Source organism: Contarinia nasturtii, unplaced genomic scaffold (assembly GCF_009176525.2).
Source record: "Contarinia nasturtii isolate CC-2019 unplaced genomic scaffold, AAFC_CNas_1.1 Cnas_scaffold_2678, whole genome shotgun sequence".
Lineage (NCBI taxonomy): Eukaryota > Metazoa > Arthropoda > Insecta > Diptera > Cecidomyiidae > Contarinia > Contarinia nasturtii.
This window is the reverse complement of record NW_022199997.1, coordinates 1,950,610-1,971,741: the sequence shown is the minus strand read 5'-3', so window position 1 is coordinate 1,971,741 and position 21,132 is coordinate 1,950,610. Positions and strand designations below refer to the sequence as shown.

The 21,132-nt window shown below is 35.5% G+C and overlaps 1 protein-coding gene across 12 annotated transcripts in view; it reads right to left on the bottom strand.

Annotated features, from left to right (window-relative positions):
* The window catches only part of LOC116348799, a 62,089-nt gene extending 41,935 nt beyond the window's left edge, over positions 1–20,154 (bottom strand). For all 12 annotated transcript variants that reach the window (XM_031779917.1, XM_031779925.1, XM_031779920.1 and 9 more), the window contains exons 1-3: positions 20,055–20,154; positions 16,372–16,459; positions 2,949–6,965 (exon numbers count right to left, since the gene is read on the bottom strand). In XM_031779917.1, the coding sequence (XP_031635777.1) occupies positions 2,949–6,965; positions 16,372–16,402 (4,048 nt within the window). In that variant the 5' untranslated portion in view covers positions 16,403–16,459; positions 20,055–20,154. The remainder of the gene's footprint in view (positions 1–2,948; positions 6,966–16,371; positions 16,460–20,054) is intronic.
* Between the last annotated feature and the right edge of the window lie 978 nt (positions 20,155–21,132).

Sequence of the window (21,132 nt, the reverse complement as noted above, 5' to 3'; positions counted from 1 at the left end):
CGTTATTTCCCCAGGTAAACATAAAATTTCAGTACATCGAAGCAGACATTGCTTCAGTACTAATCACAATGATGGTAGTGATGCTACCCGTGAAATGGTAGCTGAAGAAGAAGAAGAAGGGAAAGAAAAAGACGATTACTACGACTATGAAGACGATACGATGGTAAAGAAAAAAGAAGAACGGACCGTGTCAAAAAGTACATACTCAAACATAAATTAGCAGACATGAAAGCGACATCGACAACAACCACACGCGAATATATGGAGAATTTCCTTTATTTGCAAGCATGGCAAACGCCTCAAACAACAGACACGCACACATTAAATGAACAATAGCAATGAGGAAGTCGCCGCATATAAACTCGTCACGATGTCGAACAACCGTCTGATATGTATATACTGGTTCTACTTTAAAACAAAAAAAAATGCTCACTTACACGCAATTATGCTCACATTCGCCGACATTATCATTCAACCATTTTATGTGGTACTTGTTTGCTTAAAATATGGTATGGTTGAATGAGAGAATGCACGCGCATAGGCATGTTTTCCATTACCATTCCCAAGAAACTTATTAGGATGTTTCGCTTTGTATTTCTCATGTATTTTTGCTGCTAATTGTGTTGTACATGATTTATGGAAAATGAACAGCGAACTACCAGGTGTCAACCAAACTACATACATCTAATTTGGTGAGATGGATCATAAGTAAAAATCAGATAAAATAAGCATGATTAACATTGTGTTTTCATTTGAATTTTTGGCGATTTCGTTTTTATTTCAGGGTTTAAAATCGATTAGAGACCAATTCATGACATGCTGTTTTTGGGTCTCGTACATTTTTACGTACGCTATCTTGTACCGTATAAAATATTCAACAGTGAATGGATTCATAAATTTTAAATGCATCCGCATTTGCAAAGCAAACAAGATAGAACAAATAGAATGTTGCAGAAGCATAAGGCTAATGAATCGTGCTCGTTTTTTCTGTCTCTCTCTATTTCTCTGTTTGCGAAGAGAAGTTTTGTGACGGAAACCACTATGTGATGAATGCAAAAATGGAGCCACACGTATATTTAAATGGGCGTAGTTCATGCAAAACTTTCAACAATCCAAACTTTTTACTTTGGCAGTTGTTTGCGTAAAATCGGGAAAATAACATTCAAATTCCTTCGTTTCTTTGTCAATTTAACGAGCACTTGAGATATGTTTTTTTTTCTTCCTTCAATTCGCGCTCAAGAAAAAAAAATTCAATTGGTTTTGGTGATAATGATAAAATTTATTCCGAATGTTTTTCGTTTCGCGAATGATTCTCAATTGAATTTCATTTCTTTTTTGTCGAAGAAAATAACTTTTATAGCTTCAGCGTTGCTTGACGTATTTTACAGGTTATAGCACGTGAAATCATCGAAAGAAAAAACAAAAAATTAATCAATCATACTAAATTGAAGCTCATAAAATTCAAAATAAATTCGATTGATTGAAACCTTTTTTTTGCGCACACAAAAATAACACACAAAGTTCAAATAAATTCTATAAAAGTCAAATGATGTCAAAGAGTTCATTCATATTCAGAACACAGAGTTCAGTTTTTTTCTTCACATTTGATAATTCGCACTCTATATCCGCACATATAACAAAATAAAAGCATGAGCCGAAAAAAGTCTAAACGTCAGCAAAAGAAAATGTAGCCAATAAATTCTTATGTTAGTTAAACGAGAGCACAAAAGATTGATCGATTTCTTTTTTCATTTCATTAAACATTTACACAACAACATATTTCCGGCACATCAATGTTTTTTTTTGAATTTATAAACCAAATCTAAGAAAAATGAAATTGGTCAGCACAGCCACAATCACAAAACCGATTAACACTGACACAGCCTCTAAATGAAGGCGGTAAGTTTTTTCCAACCTTTTCTTGTAGTTTTGTTTCTTTTCTTTTGTGAACAATCACAAATTTCAATATTGAATTGAAATCTTCCGTATTTATTACACGAATGATGCACTCTATAATACTAGAAATTCATTTCACTAATGACTGAATGCGAACGAATTGCGCGTCTTGAAGCTAAAACTTTTGGGTGTCGAGTAAAAAATCGTTTTCATCGTTGACTTCAGCTATGCTCTCTGTATGCGTTCTAACACGAAAATAAAGACCAATTCTGAAAACAGTGAAAATGTTTTCCACGCATATATTCAAACCGCGCTACAACCAATACAATAACATTTTGAATCGATATACGCGGCATCGAACTCATTATGTTTAAAGGAAAACAATTCATTGTTCAACGGTGGTTGCATGTGTTTGTGTATTGTATACGAGTTCCGCCCTTATACCGACACCACACATACATCAGCACGTACGCTCTCACACACTGTCACATTCTCTGGAAGAAAGACGAATTTATGCGCACGCACTTCAACACATAAACACACCGATTTTCATGCGAACACACAACTTTTCATAACTGTTCGGCGTTAAAATTGACAATAAATAAACACAAATTCAAATCTATTTTCTATGCTGGAGCCTTTTTTTGATTCTGATTCTCCGGAATTTGAATGAAACGGTTGATATTACAACATCTGCATTGATGAACGATTTACAACCACTTTTCCCTAGCGATCGGCAAATGCAATTTGCCAACTGAAATATTACTCGGTGAAACGGATTTCAACACATCACAAAATAAATTTTCTTCGCAGCAAATGAAATATAAATTTTTCGTAAGAAAATTATATGAAAAAGCTTTTCGGAGCTCAGCACGTTAGTACGCTGGAGATGAATGTGGCAACAGATGTCGCTCCAAACAGCATGTGCTTAACTAGTTCAACTAAGCTCAATGGAGACGCCGAAGAAACTATACTTTTTTGCTCTTTGTTTATACAATTCATGGAGAGTGATGAATGGTCCCAATCAAATAAAATAAAATTAATCTACTTACTGTGTGCGATAATTTCTCGTTTTGGTGATTGCAGCGAATCTATTGTATCGGCACTTTGTCTACTTTGTCTGCTGTCCAATGAAGTTTGAGAAGTTTGGTTGGTTTGATATCGAATGGTTTTTGCTGGCATTGCAATGGGCCGATACATTTGCTCAACGTTATTCAACATGACGATGCGGCCGTGTTTCGGTACGACTTTTGTTTTCGTGTAACCGGGTGGAAGGTGTACTTCAACCGTGCTTGCATGTCCATTTATTTGCTGATGTTGTGGAATTGTTGGTAAAATAATTGGTGTGAATCTGCGATCCATGGCTTGATTTGTTGGTTTTTGTGTCAAATTTGGATGATAAATTTGCAATAAATTGTTGCTGAGTGATGGATTACTGTCACTGCAAACGTTCACATATTCGTATGCATTCGCATCATTAAAAATACGATTGCAGTTTTTCTGTGCAATCGATTGAATGTACACCGGTTGATTGAGCGATGCATGTGATCCGTTTATTTGTTGATATTGTTTAACGTGAGTTGGTGTTAGATGTTCATTATCAACCATAATGTATCTTTTTGGCGGCACAGCATAATGACCAATCATTCCGTTCATTGGCTTATTTTCATCGTTCACCAACGGTACGGGTATTTGTGTACAGTGTTTGGGTATTCGTTCGTAAATTGGATGGTGTTGATCAATCTGATTTGTGTTCGATTTGATTTGCTGCTGTTGTTGGTGCTGTTGCAGTAAGCTTTGCTTTCGAATTGGCACTTGAGGTCCAATTTTACCGCTTCTACTCGAAGCAATACTTGGACTCGTTTTTGATGGTGTCATAGACGAATATGAAATCGGTGATACCTCTGATGACGTTGCATCTTTAACAGTAGCCACTTGTTCCGTTGATGCAGCGCCAAAGAGTTTGGTCGGCGTTTTACTCATTGACTTTCGGCAAAATTCAATTACCTGACTCATTATTTCGCCGCGACTCAATGGATTACGACGTAATTGAACACTTGGCGATGGTGTTGATTGTGCACGTCGCCCTGTCATCATTTCATCGAGAACACTTTGTGGTCGCTGTGGCTGCTGTTGCGTCGCCTGAACAATTGTTATCGGTGTTTGCGGAATTTGTGGACTGATTCGTTGCATCGTACTACCGCGATAAATGCCGCTGATCGTATTTCGTTGCGGAGAATTTCGAATGAAAACAGGTTGCTGATAAACCATTGCCGGATTCATAGTTTGTTGTTGTTGTTGTTGCTGCTGCTGATGCTGCTGTTGCAATTGTTGTTGTTGTATGGCATGCAATTTGATTTGATCGAGTGATTGTCGATACGGAGCATTCCGAATGAATTGCGTGCTTATTGGCACCGCTGATTTTTTTTCCACTTTGGCATACAACGGTTGTACGGCCACCATATTATTATGAACCGGCAAACGATCATAGATTGGTGGTTGCTGTGGTTGTTCAATTATTCTTGGGCTATATGCTATTGGCTGTGCATTCATATGCGCTTGAATTAACAACGGTTGCGAATATAATTGTCGATCGGTTTTCTCTTTTAATTCTTGCATTTTTGCCCATGTTACCGCATCCATTTTCAGTTGAGCTGGTTTTTCCAGTACCGAATCAGTCTGCATCGAAATCGGTGACAAATTTAATGTTTGTTCATGTTGTATATTGTTGGCTTTTTTCATTTCCGCATGGAATTTTGGCGGTGCACCATCTGTGATCGGTGTTGATGTTTTTGGTGCTTTCGAAACGTTTAAAAACGTGTCTGGAGTCTTAACATCATTTCGATTGGTTTGTACTTCAAACGATGTTTCACATAGAATACGTTTATTCGGTTGAGCGCATGCTGGCACTTTATTCAGTCTCTCGGGCAATTTTGATGGATTACGACGCTTCGGTTGTTCACATTTAATTGTATCGCTACCGAAGCCATTGACTCTTTTCTCATCGATTTGATCTGATTTTCCATCGTTTCGTTGATTTACTAACGGTCGTAAATTACTGATCGGAATTTTTGGCGTTCGAACACGTGTTTTGACACAACTATCTCGATCACGATTTTCTAATACTCTGACTTTTTGCAAAGTGGCCGATGGTTCTTTGTTCGATTTGCTTGTAATGGGCGTTTGCTGTGGCAATGGCACTGATGATCTTCCATTAATATGTTGACGTGGCCGTGGAATCGGTTTCGCTATATTTTGCACATGTTGATCTGTATTTTTGTTTTTATCACAGGTAACAATCGTACTATTTGACGAACTATCAATGTATCGCAAACCGGAAAGTGATCGTGCACTTTCCGAATCATTTGATTTTGATTTCAGCGATTTATTGCAATTTGCACGATACGATTCCAAATATTCACTGTTTTCCACATTGGTTAATGTACTTGAAATCGATGATGAGCTGCCGCCCAAAGCATTCGACGTTTTTAAATTTGACTTTGCAAGATAAGCATCACAATTGGCTGGCATACTTTGTCGATGTAATACCAAACGTCGGGCGCTGCTAAGGCGACCTTCTTTCTTCGGTTCATTTGCATGAATTTTGATTGGGACAGGTGTAGAGTCTTTTGGTGTTGTACGTCGCCGCGATGAAAAGAATCCATTCGGAAAAAGTCGCTGCAGCACCGATGGTTTTCTTGCTTTTTTCGCATCAACTTCGCTTTCTATCGTTGGCGTAGACATTTTCGGTTTTGTTTCAATGATTCGTAGCGGTGGTTGTAGCGTAAGACCTTTTTCGGCCAAATACTTTTGAAATTCTCTACTATTCACTGTGTTTGTAAGCGATTCTTCAATTTTCTCTTTTGGCTTTTCTTCGGGTGTGGTATCAATTTCATCCAAACCGCTTGCATCAAAATCACTCGTTAAATCGGCTATTTCATCTAAATCGTCTTGCGAACCGAATTGTGCAATACTTTTTATGCGGGCATCAAACTTTTTCGCATTCAATGCCACTTCTTTTGGATTGAAAAACGTTCCTTCAAGATCGGTGCCCGTTTTTACTTTGATCTGTGATAAATCTGGGTATTTACTGCGATCAACTTTTCGATATTGTGTTGTTGGCAGTTTTGAGGCTACGCATCCATTTGCATAGCCATTGCTGTGAATTGTTCTTACTTTTGGTTGATTGTAATTCAAATTTGATGGACTGTATCTATTTTTCAATTCGCGTAGTCGTTCTTGTGTTGTTTTGCTAATGTTACGTGTTCCATTGACTTTTTTCGGCGGTGAAATGCGATTACGATTTTTTGTCGCAAATTCTTCTTGATCCTCTCGTAATAGGCGCTGCTTTATCGTTGGATCATAAACAAAATACTCGTCGGGATTTTTGATGTAAGTTTTAACATATTTTGATTCTTTTAGCACATCTTCTTTTGTGATGTATTCATCCTTTGGTATTTCTTTGATGGAAAATGTCACTTTTGAATTTTGTTGTAAATTCGTTGGAGTCGATGAGAAAAAGTCGGCTCGTCGTTTTGCGTTTAATTTTTTAAATGGATTTTCTTTATCAACTATAATTTCACCGCTAATAAACTTTTTGACTTTTTCATTTATTTTATCCAATGAAACGGCTTTTTTCCCATTGCTTTTCGACGACGGTGATTGACCATTTGATTTCGTTTCATCACCATTAGTTTGCACAGTTTTTATGGTACCATTTGGTGTGATTTTATCATTAAGCGAACCAAATGGCTTTTTTTCAGTTTTCGTATCGATGTCACCAGTTGATATCGTCGACAAAATTTCTTCGGTTGGATTTTTTATGGCATTCGTATTGGTTTGATCCTTATCTTTCCGTTCTACGAGAATATCACAGTTTTTGCCATCCGGATTGTCGTTTCGTTCATTTTTCGATTGATTAGTATCGTTTTCATTGCATTTTTCGTTCGTTTGTGTTTGTATGGTGCCCGTAACGCCTACATTGTTTTCATCTGATGTCGGGTGATTTGTTTCAGTTGTCTCTTTTTCCGCTTGATGTGATAACTGGTTATTCGATTCAATAGTTTGGCCTGAACATGTGAAAGAGAGAAAGAAAAGAAACAGGCAATTAGCAAGTTGTTTGTCATTAAAAATTCATAATTTCAATGATTTTTTTTTTCTAAACATGAACGACTAAACTTAGACAAATGTCTCTTGGGTAATTTATCGATCTGAGAATTGTGTTTCTAACGAAGCGAAACAGAGAATTTTAAACAAATAGTAAAACAATCAACAAGTCAGTGAATTTTAATGGCAGTAGCTTCGTGATGATGGAACAACGCGTGTTTATGTTATTTGATATTCTTACTTTTGTGCTGGTCCAATGCACACAACGAAAATTAAGACGACCATAAACGTAAAACAGTGATGCATTTAGTGTGAACCTTAAATATACATGAGCGATCACATTTCCATTTAACACTCGGTGACATTTTAACAATAAAAAGTGACCCAGTGATATTTTCCATTGAGCATCGATAAAATGAAAATTAGCATCATTATGTGACGAACGTGCGTTTATCGGAGCTCTGTATCGCGTTCAACTCTTTTCTTCGTTTCTTGTTAATCGCTATCTTTTCGTAATATTGCCCAATGCATTGGAAATTATGCAATTTATTGTTAAATAATTCCAAAATTATTATTATATTTCATCCGAATTCATTTGTTTATGGTGCACGTGGTGCACATTTCGTTCGTATACTTTATGCTCATGACTTAAATTTATAATTTCCGAATTCACTCATTTACGCAATTAATTCAAACATCTTATAGTTCCAACTGCGCAAATAATAATAAATTCACACGAAATACAATCAATTAAAATCAACATTCTTACAATTGGGATTTATACGAATGTATAAATGTTTGTTGTTGGTGTTTTTTCTTGTGTGTATACAATTGAATGTAAAGAGTCTGATCTAAAATTATGCAAACAAACAGCAATCGTTTCTCAATTCCTTTGTGTTCCCGGAAATGTGTATATGAAACTAAAATGAGTGCAAATTTGTGTAAACAAAGAGATTTCGTGATAGAAAATCGATTCGGTCACTCACTCACTCGCTTTCACCCATACATTGATAAACTTCAGTACAGGCGTGTGTTCAAAAATAAACATTGCATGCAGATGTCGGGCGATGAGATAAAATCGAAAGAAACGAAATTAAAAAAAAAAAATCAAGAATAGAAGTGAAGAAATTGAACAATAAATCTTAATTTTGTCTTGTTTAAATCTTTTTCGTGCCACACAAAAGAATGATCAGAGTGGAAAAAAAACAAGAAGGCAATGCGCTGTGAAATGCGAGCGCTAGTTGCACAAGAGCAGTTCCATGAGCGAAATCGATCGTGCACGCGATTGAAATTAAGAAAATGAAACAAAAAACGCTATGTATAAACACACGCATGATCGACACATAGGAAACAACAATATTGAGCTTCGTATCTCGAGAAATCTCATAAATTTGTGGTCCCAATACAAATTCTTTGAAATTGTTGTGTACTTATCGTAGCGCTAATCATAAACACTATTGTAATTGAATTCACTTATGAATTTTGTAAGAGGCTAACCGAAATCGAGATTTCGGCCGTACTTGTTAGCCGGACTTCGAAAAATGCAATTTTATTACGTTTCATCCAAATGTGTGTGTGATGCTTGAATAATATCAAAACAATATATTTCATCAGTTTATTGATCTTTCTTCGACGGTCTTTGAAAATCCACTCTCTCGCCCATTATAATCGATTCGAATGCTAGTTTTCTGTAGAAGCAATAACAATTACGTCGATCGATAAAACAAAAACAAAAACTTTTTCTACATGAATACGAATTACCGCATCTTCAATGTAGAATGAATGAAGCCATACAATTTGCAAGTTTGCGTTGTGCTTGGACTTTTGCGGATTTTCCGTTCACGAGTCGTTCACATTGAGAGAACGATTTTTGCATGACAATTTGACGGCCAGTACGACAGTGGACAACAGCCACACATAACTGACTGTTATGTGCGCCAATCATTCTGACATTTCACATTGAATTCGATCTGCGTTATCGAGACGAATAAACATTTTAATGAAAAACTCATATTTTTTCTCATTTCAACGTCATAAAAGTCCGTCCGTAAAACTAAATAAAAAATAGTTTCTGTCACATTCATTTTGTCCGCAATTGTTTTGACAATTCATCGTTAATTGTGAATTCTGTCTCAATGATTTTGATCGAGCAGTTACGGGCGTATTTCTACAAATTTAATTTTATATTAAAATACAAAAACAATGCCACTATTCATGGACAAGAGCTCTTTTTCTTATGGCATTTGTTTGCCATATTGTGTGTATGCTCGTCGAATTAAAAGACTCCGAAACGATGAGGATTTTATTCAATGTTTGATGTCATTTCAAAATAATTTGCAAACGGCAATCACACAATGGTGTGATTCAAGTTTTTATCACATTGTTGTGCTTTTCATCGGCACACATCAGATGTGCTCATATTTTCATTCTTGCGAGATGTTGTTTGCACTCATTTTCATGTTATTTCACATTTCAACGAAATCGTTTGCACTACATCCATACAGTATGTGCACATGTTTATCTCGATGGTCTGTTAATTGAAAGTATTCCACTATTGGGAGACAAAAGAGAGCGAGAGAAAAAAAAATCAATGTTTCCACATCGCATAGAATGTGTCGGCACTCGACACCAATATTATTTAGATATATCTTTTTGACAGTCGACTTACAAAAGCCTTGCTTCGTTTTAATTTTTTTGCACCAAGTATTAGCGTTCGCATTTGATCGATTTTTCATATGGCATCATGAAATTGTTACATTTTGCTTTCCATCAGCGGTCATGTCAATTTTTCATTCAATTGCAGTCATTGCCTCTTCTAGTGTTGGCCCTACTATCAACTATTTATATATGTGACATACACATACGAATGCGCTAATTTATCGATGCTTGTCAGTTATTTTTCGCAATCTAATGTCGGCGACTTTAGTTTGAGCTCGTTGGAGATAACCAACCGCTGATAAGAGTTCGTAAGCAATTTTGAGTTAAGTAAGCAACGAATGTGATGTGGAAATTATATGGATCCAATTAGTTCTATGAATGCTTTCTATTTCACTGTGCGAATGGCCTTGAATTGGTCTTTTTGGATAGCTTTGGAAATTTCAGCTCGACACATTCGCTTTTTTGGTCACACTATTTATCGATTACGTTAAATAGCTTTTAATTTGGGAAAAATCCCCCCATTTAATGTTGGCGCAAAATACGAAATACAATCGATCGATTAATCATTCGATTTTGATTTGAAAATGTATTTTTGTATGGTCATTGATACCTTCATTTAAGGTTTTATTTGGATTTCAGAATTAATAAAATAAATGTTAGTTTGTTGCGGCTCAGCGCACACGTATCCGCTGAAAACGATTTTACTTTTAACGTTCGGCGATGTCGAATGACAATTACGCATTCGTGCCTTTTATCAGCAATTAGTCAATGATCCACGTAGGTGTGTTCTGTATGTTACGTTTAAAACTTCCATCGATTTGTAGCGAATGGGCACATTTGTTGCAGCGATTAAAGCCGATTTTGTTGATCTAAACAACGTGAAATCAGGTAAACGATGTTATCGTCACATTAAAAGATAAGATAAGCGAGTTTTAAAAATAAATGCTAATATAATTTTTGCAATAATAGTTTTCGAGTGTTTTCAATGTGTTATAAAGTAGTGTGACTGAATCTCGTTCAAGTGATCAATGTTGACATTTTCTGAGTCACTTTTCACTGTGTTTGTTTAATAACAACTTGATGCGCGACATAAGTGCCTATTAGAAAACTATCACCGTCTCTTCATTTCTTTATAACGTATGGGTTATTTTTGTGATGCCATAAAAAACGGCTTTGCATCTGATTATTCAAATTTTTATAGTTATGCGACATTTTCCATGTGATATGCGTTCATTTATCGCTCGCGATGCGTTGTATCTTTGGACTTCAAGTGGATGTGAAAAGATTTTAAATTCAATCGAAGTTGACTTCTTCTTTCATCTCATTTAAATATTAAATTATAAATTCGGTCTTTTTAATTCTTTTCAATTTATATTCGTCGTCAATTTGTCGTGTCCCACTGTGAGTCAAAATCTGAACGAAACAGAGTGATTTGATAACGCACAACATATTAAATTGATCATTCCAAATGAAGCATCCATAAACATTTGTTGCAATTGGAATCATTTAAAAGCAATAAACCAGAGTTTACAATGACAACGAGACTCAATAATCATCTCAAAATAATACGAGATACGCACGTAGCGACATCTCATTTGGCCATTCACTAAAGTAAACAAAAACATTGAAAAGTAAAAAAATGACAAACAAAATCAGCCTTTGCAAAACATGGAACCATCCATAACGAAAAATATTTCGTGTTTTTTTTTTTTTTGTGTCATAAAGCGACAAACAATGAATACCAAAGTTTTGAGTCAAAGCCGGGATTTACCACAGTTCCATAAACAAATACACACTACACTCTGTCTTCTTAAAACATTTGAGTTTAGTTAAGCAAAGATAAATTCACTCAAACAATTGTGTATGTAGATATGTTGTGTATATTTTGTCTCTGTCAGTACACAGTGATATTTAATCAGGAAACACTATTTTTTTTCGTTGTCATTGCCTTTTTTCAGCTTTCAGAGTTTGTGCGCTGTTCAATTAGGTGTTATTAGATGGTCATTTATTTGGCCATTATTTGGTTATTTTCAACACACGCACGACCAAACACAGAGAAAAGAGCGCATAACACAAATATAATGGTGGCTGTTGTTGTTGAAAGAGAAAACCTTGATCTGTGCTCACATCGTAATCAATTAGCAAACATCAAATTTCAGCGTTCAGATCGGTGGCAAAAATGTTGTCGACGATGTTAACAACATCTTTTTGACTTGTTCATTTTAATATTTATGACTGATTTTATTGTTTCGCGCCCAGAGAGAGAATTTTTTTTTTCGTATTTCTTCCTTGTTTGTTGATCGGTGATCCACGTGCTTGGCGGCCACCGTCGATCTTCAATGTAACCATAAAAATTTATTCAGCGACAAATGACGAAACGGCTTATTGCCCGTGGATTTTATTTGTTGCTTTCATTGTTTGCACTGCGTACATGATCCAAAAGATCACATAAATCACCGCGATTTATCTCCATTTCCCTTTAAATTCGAATTAAGGCGGAGGCACGAGTCTAACTTAAACGGTTACTCATTCGAAATCATCTTCCACTTGAATATGAACGGAACTTAAACCATTTTCCCTGTTTTACAATACGAATTTTTTTCTCCGTATGATTTCTTCATTTCAAATCTCAGATCGGATTACAAGAGCAAATGCACTCGAATCATCATCATAAAAACAAATGATCTGTTTTATACGATACAGTTGATCCGGAAAATATGCGCATTTCTTTGCGATTAAATAAGCGTTTCAAAATCAGATCTAAATTTGTTCCCATTTGCTCATTTAGTTCGAATTCATGAAACCAAACGAAAACAAAGAAACAGCCAATGGATATTATTCACACAATTGAATCCATAAATAAGATAAATTCGTGATTGTACTAGAGTGTATTCTTCTGTGAGTTTGTGGTTGGTTTATTTGCGAACGGTTCTCAAACTAATGATGATAAATCGATGACACGACTTAAGCCTAACAAAAACGCAGAAGATTTGGACGGTTTTGCCATTCACCTTGTTCAATTAGAATCGATTTACATAAATGTCGATCGATGACATTGGATGTATTGTTTTTGTTCTTCAGTGTGAAGGTTGATGAGCAGGGAACGAATATATTAAAATCAAACTTCCACGAACTGAAAAAAAAAACATTCCAAAATAGAAACGAATCTAAATTTGTTCACCCGCTCTCCATAGTTGGAGAAATAGTCTTGCGTTTTCTGAAGGAATTTCGACTTTTGTCGTGTGGGTTCGGTCTTAACATACACATGGGATTAATAAAAATTTCGTAATTACGTTTAATGCAGTGTGGTAGATGGGATACAATCAAAACACATACTGTGACTAAAATAAATGCAACGGGGATGGTCTTCCATGAGCAATCATCCGTTCGCTGCTATCAATTTATTCGAATCAAAACGACAGACTAGCCGTCTGTTGTTTCTTCTTTTTCATATCATTTGGACGTCAAGTAATAAGCGACCAAAAGTCGCACCCTTGAAAATGGACAATGTTTCATCGCCAAAAATCAATGATTCGGAAGATAGCATATAACGACCAACTTTTTACTTGTTTATTTATTCGTTGAGAGAAAATTGTTCATGTTCAATGTGTTGCGTGATAAATGTACTTGCTCGATCGCAACAGGAAAAATAATAATAAACGGAAATGCTTGCATCTTTTACTCCATGGGTTCATTCAAGGCAGACGCAAATGATACAAACATCTAATAACCATTATTCTCAGCCAGTATAAATTTTTCGTTGCATTGCAACGAACACAGCGCGTATACGCTTAACAATGACAGTGAATTCCACACAAAAGTATGTGTGTGCATTGCATTTGTTGAGTTGGAAATTTTTTCGGTGATTCAAATATGCGACTGGAGTAAGACGCAATTTTCGGCTTATTTTTAGACCATACACAGTGACTAGTCGAAAAGAAAAAAAAAATCTTAAGAATGCTTCTATTGTATGCACTTTGCCAACGAATATACAACCAATTAAGGCATGACAACTTCAAAATGGATTTTCCACTCGTCGACGAATTGTTATTTACTATTATTATTGACATATTTTCGAAGATAAAACTGAAATATCATTGAACATTTTCATTTGAAGCTATAAAAATAACCACAAGAAATGGTATGTCGCTTGTAAAAGTCAAATTATGGTGTTACTAGTTGACATCAGGCGTGGAATGTTCAATATTGAGTTTTGATATAATTTGGTGATAGGTCGCAATTCAACACTAAAAAATAGATAAAAATAGGAGAAGAAAGACCCAATCGACATGAAAATTTCGGGGCTATTATAAATGTGGCATTGATAAAGAAGTGTATCAATCATTCGAACATATAAACAACATTAAGCGAAATGGAAAAAAACCCTCACAATATCCAATCGGAAGTGCATACAAAGACACACATACAGAGAAAGAGAGAGAGACATGGGTGATGAAACACATACACAAATAGCCGAAGGAAGCATTTAATATATTAACTGTTCACAATACACATTGAATGTGAGGATTCGGCATTGGTTTCAACGATGCAGTGTATTTTTTCGGTGAACAAAGTGAAGCGAACGATTGAACAGTGGAAACAGCAGACACACAAATCAATGAACACATACAATCTGTGTGCATTTATACGCTTAACAGCAAAACCGATGTATGCACCAGTCGGTTTCAATTCATTATGTGGAGAAAACGACGTTCTGCCTAAAATTGCACATACGACAAATGAATGAGACGAACAAAAATAAAAACAGCAAAAATTCGAGGGTTGATATATCGGTTGAGGTTTCTAATGCGGCATAAAGTTCGTGCAACGTACTTTGACAATGCGATTTGCCATTGCCATTTGGGTTGCATCGTTGATTTCATTAAAAAAGAATCAATGCGACAACGACGCCGTTCAATGTATTTATTTTATCCCACTTTTATAAATATCAAAACCATGAAAGTAGGAGAGTACAAAAAAAAATGAAAATAATTCGTCGTCGGTGAAGAGCTAACAAAGGAGCCAAAACACGCACTTATCTCCAGTATCTTGGCAAAAGTATTTCTGTGTGTATCGTCAACCGTAAGTGGAATGCATAGGCGCATAATGAAAAAACGAACACAGTGAATGGAATTTTCGCTTATGGCCGAATTAGATAACGGGGAAAATTTACAACATTAAGAATTATATGAAGCGAAAAAGTGCCATTGAAATACAACCATATGATATGTACTGAAGTTTTATTGTGGCCCGAAAAATAAATGACAAAACATTTCAAGCAGTTGAAAGATATCTTTTTAGGGCAAAGAATATTGTTTCAATGATAAACATTTTGAACGAAACAACAATTTCATTCATAATTTTGCTACAGTTTTGGCACGGTCATTTTTTTTCAGATGAGTTATAGTTCGCCGCACGAAAAGTTCAACTAATTCAAGTTTCATTTAGTTGCGACTCACTGTGATCGTATCCAATAGTTTTCATATAATGGATGTACGAGTGTGCCAGTTGTCCACAAGATGGTCGGAAGTATAGCTCGCAAACAGAATTAAAATCGAATTGTTGATTGATTTTAGAACAGAGTTTTTTTTTCACTGAAACTTCCTGTGTTCCAAATCGGACATCCGTATCGATCATGGTTCGATGGCATTATTGGCAGCTGATTCCATACAATCGTGAATTGAAATATTGTGTGCACCATCAAACATACATATCCATATGTATTGAATCGATTGGATTTTTGATAAACGACACAACTTAAATGGCTGCAATATTTTATGTGATGCCACTTTGTTTGTTGAACAACTGCAACAACAAATTCACACGAAAACAAACATTTCTATCGAAACACATGAAATTATTATCAGGTGTCTTATGTTTTATGCACTTTCTGGTGTGCACTCAACGTTCAAGTGCATTTCATAGTAAATGCTATATTCCAATCAATTGATTATTCCTCTTGGCTTGCGACACACTGCAGTGTCAGTCACTTGAGACCGATAAGATGTCTTCATCATCGTACGATTGATTGAAAGATGAAAAGAGTTTCCATAACACAAAGAAGAAAATAAACCTTGAATAAACGGTGCAACGTAGACTTGAAATGGTTTTTTTTTCGTACATGAAAATATAAGCAGACAATGTTGAAGTTTTTTTTGTCACTTCGATCAACTATTATACTAAAATTGTGTGCGTACAAAGAAGACAACCCATTGAAAATGAGATAAAAATGGCAAACATGTCTGTTTATATCTTGTCATTTAAAGTTGTTTGTATGTATGGTGAAGAGTGCATCCGGTGGATGACCTCTAGCTTAACAGTTTATAAATATACGTCATTTGTATCTTTCGATACGCTTTCCAATGGCTTCATTCACCACATCGTTTGAATACCAACATACTTTGCAACACTTTCGTGCACTCCACTCCACACAAACACATCAGAAGATACAGCGAGATATCGAATATCGGGGAGAATTTTGATAAAAAAGAAAACGAAAAAAAATCGTTCTGTCTCAAGTCGGTTACTTGTTCCAAAATAAGAATTTTTGTTGCATTCCGCATATTGCTGTGGGAGACTGTATTGTGAATTTCAGTTTTGCCTCAATTAATCGTTTGGAACTCGATACACGAGAAAAAAGATCTATGAATATGTTCGATGAAATCGAAATGGTGTCAATTAAACGGCATGATTCGCCTAATAGCCACTTACCATCGACGCTATGCTCAATTGACTTATCCATAATTGAAGTTCAGTGAAATTGTAATTTACGTATTTGGGTCACATATTATCACTGCAGCTATCACAACGAAAGAAATAAAAAAAAAAACAAACGTAAAAACAAAAGCACTCTATATTGATGTAATGATAAGGGTTTGTTTTTTTTTCCATTCGATTTAAAACTTTCTACAAAACAGCGTGAATTTGCTCAAGCTCTCGACGATTGTAGTTTCCACGCAGATAAACACTAAAAAATTGCTGTAAATTATCACTAATTATAACTTGTTTTAGTTTAAATTTATTTTATGTGTTTGGATGACGATTTCATTTGAATTTACTTCGCTTAGATGAAAGTTCTTTGTTTTATTTTCTCTCTTCACTCAATCTCGAATGTGAAATCATGTCAGATGCATCATGCATGGAGTCACGATGACGTAGTATGTTATTTTTTCGTTGACTTTTGCCATTTTTTTTGTGCGATGACTTCATCAGGCGAAGAGTTCAACTATTATTGCAGCCCGGCATTTTGACTACAAATTAAAATTTAGACTCAACAACAATGAGCAAAGAGAAATAAACATTGCGCTTTGTTCTATTTGATGTTCCTGGAGATTTTTGTTTATATTGCTTGTGATTTTGCTCTCATATTTTGTGCGGCAATTTTTTTTTTATTTGCTTTTCAACAAATCAAAAAATAAACAGAAAAGGTAAATAAAACGAGTGAAATATTTTCACCGCTTTCTGTTCAGAAATAGGGTTTATTTCATTCGTATTTTGTCCGTTGACATCACATTAAAGTACTATTTACGCGCGTACAACAAAACATGATCTTGCGATAAATGCTGTGTTGCGTGTGTGTATTTTTTTTCCCTCAATCGTTTGAACAATGATTATTATTGAAATTTCATTTAACGTGCGCGCGTAACACACGACAGGGAATTGAAAATGCAAAGAGTGAAATGGTGTATGTGCTTTGAACTTGTTTTGCATATATTGTGTTTTTTCTTCTTCTGGCATTCATTCGTGGCGAGCTTGATGTGTGCGATTGAGTGTTCTAGTTTGAAATTGAATCGTTTAAAACAATTAAATATGCGTTTCGTGTACGAATGGGGCAGCCAACAATAACAGCAATAAGAAACGGTAACGATCGCAATCGGTGTCGAGCCGTCGCTTTAGCTTTGCCAGTCCAAATGTGACAAACAATCTTAGCAAGCATTGCTTGCCGTCAATAACACTTCAATATCGTTCGCCAAAAGAATGTTCGTTTAACACAACCAAAACAAAATGCGGAAAGAAGAGGAATAAAAGGAATATAGTGCGCACAATTGTTAATTGTAGCACTGGCGCGATCACACCATATATGAGAAAATGAAACTAATATTTTAACGCCAATAGAAACATAAAACCGATATGCATACATTAACAATAGTACTAAGTGATTTGTGGAGTGTTTGCATCGACAGCCGATCAAGTGAATCAATTTTTGCTGCTAAAACGCAATTACACAAACCCAATGTTCTCATAAAAAAAATTAATTGCACAGACCATTTTGAACGATTTGAAAAGATCAAACTCATTTTTTTTCTACCACGAACAGAGAATAATAAAGAAATAAAGAAAATAAACGCTTCAATTTCAAAGTGAACTACAAAATTTCTCTTTCGACTTTCTTGGCTCATTTTGCTTTGGCGATATGCATTGGTTCAGAAACAATCGATTCAAATAGAAGATTCGAAGATAAAAGTAATTCTCTTAGATCATTCCACAATAATGATGATTATTATTTTTTTCCACATTTATACGTTTTCAATGAGGAGCTGTGCGGTGAAGGATAGAGAGAGAGAGAGAGAGAGAGAGAGGAATAGATATACATTGTTGATTTTGTTTCTTTGAATGTGCATTGTAAATCGGCGACTTTCTGAATTCAGATCTGAGAACGGGCGATGTGCGCGTGAGCTCTAATCATTATCATGTTTGTAATTCGAGTGATTGTTTTTCGTTGTGTTTTATTAGACATCATTCACAAACGTATGTACTTGCAGCGTCGACGAAATGCGAATACAAAAGCGCCACTTTTATTAATTCAAACATTCTTTACTACACATACATCTTTCCATATATTTTTTTTGTTTCATCGGTCTGTACGATCGCAACGAACAAATTGTGGATAAATTGCATGTTTTGTTCATTGAGCGGTTGCGGTTATTAATGATTATTTCGCATACAAATATGGGTTAATTTGGATTATTATTCAAAATATGCGGTCTCTCTCTCTTGTTAAAATCGTGTAGCGAAAAAAAGTCGATTTTAATGATCGTTCGTGCGCGCATACGGAAAACTAATTTGAGCCCTCCGTGATTTCTGGCCCAATTCCCGCCGCGTTTGATGTTGGCTTTTTTTTTCGTTTTTCCAAATTGTTTACAATGTGAAAACTATCAATTTGAGCTTCCCTTGAATGAATTTCAGATGTTTCAATAATTGAGATCTTGTTTGAATGAAATACGACAACATCACTGTCACAATAGATCAGCTGACTGTGGTACAAATACACACATTTTTCTCTAAAAAAAAGTTTTTTTTTGTTTATCATCCGAAAAAACGACATTACTCAAAGTCATTTTTATGTATTTTGGAGAGTTTTGGAAGAGCAAGAAGAAGAAGAACTGGCGCGGTCGTAAACAACAACTGTCAAATGTTCACAGTTCCGTAAATTAACGATGTTCCCCTCTATTTTTTGTATATAGATGAAATTAAAAGCAGAAAAATTGTCTAAGATGGAATAAACTCCGGCCGACGAAGAAAAAAACGCGCTTTGTTATTAAAATTGACCTTCTCGATTCACACATTTTTCTTATTAAACACATTTTTATTATTATCCAGCGTGGTTTGTTTTCTTCGTCATCATTTTCATTATGAATCTCTCATTGTGTATGAATTTCATCAAAAATTCCAGCCGTGTTGTGTGTGTTTTTTTCATTTTTCTTTCGACACATTAAACATTTTAATAATTGTGGTTGTTTTTAGGTTGATTTGAGTATAAAGCACAGTTTTAATGTGAATTCTTGCACATTTTCTATTCGAAACAATTGTAAAGGCTGCCACGTCGGTTGTAAAAATAAGGCCAAAATAAAAACGGTCACAATCAAATAACACGAATGGACATGAAAATCACACTAAAACCGAACAGTACATTATAATTATCGTGTGTGTTGATGCGGTATGAACATTTTATTTTTTTCTCTCTCCACAACTGTCGAACTGTAAAATCCGCACATACAAAACTGAAGAGAGAACAAAATCCCAGCAAAAACACAATGTTGGTGAACAGTCAAAAGTGGTGATCGCGATGATTTTACGAGCATTTTATAGCTTGATTTTAAGTTATTTTTTTTTTTGTAAAAATCCAGCATCATGCAAAATAGAATGGTGCGCATCGGTTCACGTCAATCTTGGTGCCATGAGTGGCAAAAAGTAGAAGACAAATGAAAGAGTCCATTCAAATTGAGCAAATTCAACGCACTAACACTGAACACTAAAGACGCGAAAACCGTTCAAAAATATGCAATTGAATCCGACTTTACAAATTCCACGGAAAAATGGTATTATTTTCGGTAATTTAATGAACACGCGTTGTCATCAGAAATAACACGAAATTGGATTTGCGACAAAATTACGTTTTGTTATGATGTTGTTACGCTGCTGACGGAAGACTTTGTAAGAACTAGATGTATCGTAACAAACCGTCGCGAAGTCCGAAGCAATAGAACAATTTCGATCAACTGATTCAAGAGTCGCAAATAACAAACAAACAAACTAGTTGTAGGTCTGATGCGGTTGCCGCTGTTCCAAACAGCACTGTCGTATGCCAACTCTTCGTTTGTGTTAGTTGAAATCGGCTTAGTGCTCATATGTGCTGTGTATATATGTGTGTTTTTCTGTATTATGAACGTTTCTGTGCACAACCGTATTGGGTCTTCTCTATTGATGCTATTGCTTGAGCACATGTATATCGGTGTGTAGTTTCCACTCACAATACTACACAATAGTTTTTGCTTGTCTGCTTTCCTTTCAACACCATGCCGTAGCGTTTCGGTCTTTTGTCATTTTACTGTCTTTTGGCGCGTTAAAGTGTGCATCACAATTGAAATTTAATAACGAAACGTAATCATAACAATGAGACCATCAAGAAGAGCATTCGCACAAATTTGCTGTCTGTACAAATGTGTGTAGTGGTTCCAAGTGTTGCTGGTTCACGTCTTTGTTATTGTTGCTTACATACATACAGTACATGTGCTACCATCAAATTGCATGAGCATGTGATGACACAGATTCACATATATATTTTCATATATTCAATCAACAATCAGCAGAATTTTCTCATGTGTTATTTGTTTCGTTCCCCAAAGGCAAAACCAAAATTTGTTTGTTTGAAAACCGGCATTTTGACGTGGACTGTTTTCATGAGAAATTACTTCATTCGCCAAACTCAAGCGACAAAGAAAACTGAGCCACTTTGTTTTGTCACACTTTTACACACAGGATCATACACAACTAAATCGCTTTTGTTTCATTTTCGCACACAAAGAAGAGGGTACTTCCATAAAAATACGAGAATATACATATGTTCTATCTGTTGGTATACTTCAACATATTTATAGCTTGTATGTATGAGTGCATTAGTTTCGTCTTCTGTTATAATTAAAAGCAGATTGTTTGTTCGGCACCGAGTCAGTGTGCGTGATGGAAAATGTG